This window comes from Hevea brasiliensis, chromosome 6, assembly GCF_030052815.1.
Source record: "Hevea brasiliensis isolate MT/VB/25A 57/8 chromosome 6, ASM3005281v1, whole genome shotgun sequence".
Classification (NCBI taxonomy): Eukaryota; Viridiplantae; Streptophyta; class Magnoliopsida; order Malpighiales; family Euphorbiaceae; genus Hevea; species Hevea brasiliensis.
Window position 1 is genome coordinate 101,587,053 of NC_079498.1, and position 6,000 is coordinate 101,593,052.

At 33.5% G+C, this 6,000-nt stretch overlaps 1 protein-coding gene across 1 annotated transcript; it reads right to left on the reverse strand.

Moving 5' to 3' along the window:
* Nucleotides 1-3,482: 3,482 nt before the first annotated feature.
* Nucleotides 3,483-5,254, reverse strand: LOC110649991 (gibberellin 3-beta-dioxygenase 1). The gene is made up of 2 exons (XM_021804767.2): nucleotides 4,538-5,254; nucleotides 3,483-4,197 (listed from the first exon to the last, which is right to left on the reverse strand). The coding sequence occupies exons 1-2, from the start codon at nucleotides 5,011-5,013 to the stop codon at nucleotides 3,564-3,566; spliced, it is 1,110 nt and encodes a 369-aa protein (XP_021660459.2). The 5' UTR covers nucleotides 5,014-5,254; the 3' UTR covers nucleotides 3,483-3,563.
* Between the last annotated feature and the right edge of the window lie 746 nt (nucleotides 5,255-6,000).

The following is a 6,000-nucleotide window of genomic DNA, read 5'->3' on the forward strand; positions in this document are numbered from 1 at the left end:
CGTTCTCCATGTGAGAGATGGTCGAGCGAAGCGTCAGTTCAATGGTGTTAAACACCCAGGAAACCAGCATAGAGTTAACCGTCCACCAATCTTCGAGTTTCAGTGAGTCATCTGCTGGTTGCTTAACAAATCCATCAATAAAACTATATTTCTTTTTGGCCTGCAATGCAGTCCGCATAGTTCGCGCCCATTCTTCGTAATTCTCGCCCTTCAACTGAACTTGGGTAATCAAGTTACCTGGGTTGTCATTCGAATTCAGTGTGTAAGAACTAGAAGTTTTCTTTCCTGATCCAGAACTCTCATTTTTCTTTTCATCAGCCATGACTCTGATACCATGTAAAAGAACTAAGAAATTTTGGAATAAGAATTCTGATGTTTATTGCCCCAGAAATCAAAGATATATATAAAAAATTACAGCTAACAAATAGGTTCCTAATCAAGCTAAACTATCAAAATTGTATCAGAATCATACAATAAAAGGTAAGAACAGATATATACACAAAAATTCCTAAACAAATGCCCTAAATAAATGTAAAATAAGTGGCAGCTAACAGTTGCCTTTCCAATATATACTTTTGGATATACGAAGATTGAATCTAGATAAAATTTTTCTTCAGATAAATAAATAAGTTATTTTAATATTATAATTTTAGATACGATTTCAGTATGATTAAGCCAAAACGCATTTATTCCATATTATTTATTACATGCAATCTTATCCACCCTTTTAATAATAAAAAATAAATAACCTTTGCATATCATTTGTCTGCTCTTTCAGCTATGCAATATAATGTGTTTGGTGTGATGCATAGCAGCAAATTCAGCAGTAAATTTCAACATGATACACCCAAAAATATAATTTCCGTACATTATTAAATTAAAAAAGTTGAAGTGGAATTCTATGTTGTTGATGATAATGATTAACAATATAATAATTAATTATGGAAATTATTTTCTAGGAACAGAAATATCTAAACAGCTACAGACTTTGTCTCTTTGAGTTTCCCTGCAAAAGCTTTTCCTATCTAGAGTGTTGGATCTTGTTATGGCAAAGAGGATCTGATCTACTCATTCCTTTTTTGAGTTGTCGGTTGTCCTTGCAAGAACCTTTGAAATGGACTAAACAATTTGTTTTTCGTTTCAGAAAAATTGGTTACTGTTACACAACAGAACCAGCAAAGCAGAGTTATAATGACTCTTATCCTTAATAGGTGCCACCTTAAACTTTCTTGATTTATACATAGCTTTTTCTTCGTGTCCCATTCTGTTCTTGTGTCTCTCTCAAAATTATTGGTTATATAGTATAATCAATTTCTTTCCTTTATTTTTTAGTATCTTATTGTATATTTCTTTAGTGAGGGTATAATTAGTCCAACTAGGACTCAAATTCGATACTTCACAGTCCTGTAAATCACTCTAGTACCAACAAGTAAGACAGTTTTTTAATTTGTCTTTAATGGCAAGTGATTTGCATGCCCATCTAACCAATAGCAGTTGGGAAATGGGTGATGATCATAAAACTTTTTCTAGTTTTGTCTCCAGATGGCTGTTGATTTGTGGAAACTCAGTACTTTGAAAAGGCTATGGCTATGAGAAAAAAGCTAGAACCTCACATATGTCTAACTACAGTGCTCACTGGAAATTCCCAAACATGCAGGCAGGAAAGCAGAATGGAGTTATGAAAGAAAAGGGTCATCTTTATTATATAACTTAAACCTCATATGGAAGCTAACAACAACCTGTTACAGATTACCAATCAAATGGGTCATTTTCATTCCTATGTGGACAGCTAAAGGGTGATTTAGGGCATAATTTGTTAATTAATCTGCAAATAATTGCTGACCCTTTATATATGTAAGCGAGAAATGTAAATTGGTCATGCTTCAAAATGATGTTTGATTTAATATGAGAACCCCATCACACGTGAATACTTGACTAGTTGTTGGGGCAATGTCAGTTTTTGATCCCTCAAATAGTGGAAATATCAACTGCATAATTAGTCAATATCTAGTTAAAAATGGGATTTAACGCATTTCTTTTACAAAAAAAAAAAAGTTCCCATTTCTAAAAATAATGGCTTTTCCTTTAATTCAACTTGGGCTTCTCATTAAAGTGATTGTGAGATGTAAAAGCTTCATCTTACCTGAAAAAAAAAAAGTTAAAATTGATTACCCTTCCATTATAGACCTTACAAACCATCTCACCACCTTATCATAATATGTGAAGTGATTGAGTTGATTCTGATATTTCTTGCAAACAGCAAAGCATGATTCTGATATCTGATTGGCACACATTGAGACAAACTCCTCCACCCCACCCCCCAACCCCCCCCCCCCCCCCCAAAAAAAAAAAAAAAAAAAAGCTAATGAATTATTGCATGTAAATAAATTATTTAGCTTATAATAATATATTAAGGAGAAAAAAAAGGAGCCAGTTGGTTTTCAAGCTGGATTGTCAAATGCTAATTTAAGCAGACATTGAAACTTGGTATACTGTCTCCATATATAATTGCTTAAAAAAAATTAGATATAATTCATTTTTGACATATTTTGTGACTATAGTTGTAAATTAGATGCATGGAATTATATATATTTACCATATAAATAAACTATTATTAAAATTTATTCTTAATTATTTTTTACATAGAATTTTGTCTGAAATATAGATATGCTATTGTTGTTTCAGGTGAGTGGAAGTTAAAATGGTTAGTATCCCTGAATAATATAATGCAGTAATCTATCCCACCAACTGAAACAGTAAACTGACTAGCTAGTCCCATCAGAAAACAAGCTCTCATGAGGCCGGCTGGCCATTGTAGAGGAGCACGTGGTTGCAGAATCAGTAACATCTTCAGCTTGCGAGACATAGATAGATAGATATCTGCATTTGAAATGACAGACAGACTCTCTTTTCTTTACAATATTAATGATATTCCCAAATAAAACTCTGATACAGATACAGATACAGACCAGGCCTCCATTATATCTTTCTAACTATTAATAAATTGACATGATCCTATTAAATAGTAGCAATCCAATCTCTTTACTTTTTTTCCATATTTTTTTTAACTGAGACAAATAAGTGGAGGTGAGCAGCGATATATCGATTTCATTAAAATATTAAAAATAAATAAATTAAAAAAATTTTAATATTCATCAACTTGAAAGATTCATATAATGATATAATCAGCAAGTATTTATCTTGATTATTACATTGCTGTTCATTGGACTGGAGATCTTCCTTCATATGCGGGGCAGAAAGATGTCGGTTCTAGTGTCTTGTTTTTTACATGAATATTCAAATGGGCAATTTTTCTTCCCTCATTATCAGCAATGCAAAGACAAAAGACATAACAGTGAGAATTTGTCTGAATTCTCATGTTTGATGTGATTTAACTTATCTTTTGGTTTTTTTTTTTTTTAAAAAAAACCCAAAAAATATATTATCCTCCAGGAAATTAGTCTCTCCATAACATGGCCAAATTGTCCATCAAAATCTTTGAAGATTAATTAAAAAAGAAGACAAAATTGGATGAATTACAACAAGAGATTAATTATTAATCCCTACCCTACTTTTACCCTATTACTATGGTCATTTACATCAACTAACCCATTTAGAGGAGCACATACCCTAACAGAAGATAGTGCTTTGTTGAAGTGCTTAGCTTTAGTGCCAAGGTACTCATTCCAAGTGACTGGCCGGTACAGAGGTGGTTGACTTGGGCTTACTAGTTTTGATAAGGGTGAAATTTTAACACTTGATGGCGGCCCGTAGAGATAAGCCATGGACAACCGGTGTTTGGTCCGGTTAACCACTGCTCGGTGGAGAACACTCGGGTACAACCCATTTGATAAGATGTGAAGAAGGTCTCCTACATTGATTACTAGCCCACCAGGAATCGGAGGAACGGTGACCCACCCGGTTCCCTCTCTTAGAACTTGCAACCCACTAGTACTGTTCTGGTGGAGGATGGTGAGTAGAGTTGAGTCAGTATGAGCAGCAAGACCCATGGCTCGATCCGGATCTGGGCAAGCTGGGTAGTAATTGAATTGTAAGGCACCGGAAGCCCCTTCGAAGTCGCCTTTTGGGCCAGCCCATTTGACGTCTTCTTTGGTTATGCCGAGAGAGCCCAACATTAACCACATCAACCTTGCAGCCAACTTTTGCATCTCCATCTGGTATTCTTCAATTATATCACTGCAAAGAACAAGAAAAAGAAATCGAAAATCAGAAGAAAGTTTATGAGGAAAAAGAAAAAAAAAAATCAAGACACTGCATGAATAGTAGTAAAGATGCTATTATTATGGATACAAAACAAAACAAACAGTAAACATTGGATATCTTTCGTTGATTTCATCACTACCCCAAATCCCCCCCCCCTGTGGGCCCATGACTTTCATTGTTATCCTTTCGCTAATTGCATTGGTGAAAGAAAATGGGATTTTTTTTTAATTTTTGTAAAAAAAGAAAATGAAAGAAATGGAAGATGATACAAATGAGCTTTTAATTACACGTGCATGAGCATATCCAAGTATACCAGAATTGAGTGTAATCTTGAGGCCAAAGTTGGCGAAAATGCTCTACTGGTGATCCAACTACGGTGAATCCTTCAGACCACATGAGCTTTGAGAAGAATGAAGAAATTCTTGCTATACCATAGCCTGAAACTCCATCAGGTGATCTAGCTGCTTTCAGCTTTTGCTGTATAGGTAAACAGAAAAGACTCTTGCTAGCTTTCTCAGTGTTATCAAGAAGAGTAGATGGAAAACCATGGTTTGTGACTTGAAACACACCCCAGGTTTTGCATGCATGGCCTATCTTTTTAAAAGCATTGGGGTCAGAAAGATCGATAACCGGAACGGATTCGGCACCGCCAGAAGGGTAGTGAGCATGGTCGTCGAGTTGAGTCCATTTGTAGGAGTCAGGTAGTTCTTGGAGAGAGGTAAAGTCAAGATGCTTGTGATGGAGATGGACAGGGTGGGCTCTAAAGGCGTCAGTGAGTCTTGAAGGCATAGTGAAAGCAGTAGATAAGAGGGAGAGGTATAGAGAGAACAGGAGAGTTTAAATTTGTAGTAGAAAGAGAAGAGATAGGGAGAAGATAAAAGTGTGTACTCTGTAGAAAAAGGGGAATATTAAGTGTTTAGAAGAGTAGGTTGGCTTCAGTTTTAGACGTTTGCATATAAGGAACAGGTTTGTGGCAATGGTAGAAGTCTCCAATGGAGAAAACGTAGGATGGAATATAGGGAGGCTTGAGATGAGAGACATGATACTTTGGAGTTAGTATATATAGCGAGAGAGGGTCCCTTCCAAACATGTTGTTGATATATTTAAATAATATTAATTTTCTTTATTTTAAAAGTGAATCCGATAAAATGAATGAGTAATATGACTTTTATTATTAAGTAAGTCAGATTTAAATAATATTATTTTTTAATTTAAGAGAACTAGATAATATATTATTTTTTTATTCCATTAGAAAGTGGTAGAATTAAAAAAAAAAATAGAGAAGGAACCAATACCCACATAAAGTATTGTAGATTTAGAATTTAAAATCACAACCAATATTTAAGTTAGTGGAATCCATATAAAATTAATTAGAACATCAATAGCTGAATTACAATTAAATAGAAGTGAAGATTCGGATTTTTTAAAAATGGTGCACAGTACATGGTATCAAAGTAGATGATAGAGACAGTATTTAGAGACATGGAGCAAGCAAGGTGTATTTTATTATATTTCATTCATAACTTAAATATTTTTAAAATTTTTAATTATTTAAAACAAAAATTAAAAAAAAATATGTGTTATTAATTTTTTAATTTAATTGAATTAATAAAAAAAATTAATTTTTTAAATTTTATTTAAATTTAAATATAAAAATCTATTAAAAATATATTCACGTTTACATGATTTTCAATTAAATATTTAGGACAAATGTCTCTGTCAACAGTCATTGTGTCCATCATCAATATCAAAAACTTTCAAATAAAAAAATATAGA

What these genes read in the sequence shown, in the direction of transcription:
- LOC110649991 (XM_021804767.2), bottom strand. Translation starts at nt 5,013, where the DNA reads ATGCCTTCAAGACTCACTGACGCCTTTAGAGCCCACCCTGTCCATCTC. An exon ending in CAAGATTACACTCAATTCTG is followed by an intron (nt 4,198 to 4,537) that starts GTATACTTGGAT and finishes TGTTCTTTGCAG; the next exon opens with TGATATAATTGAAGAATACC.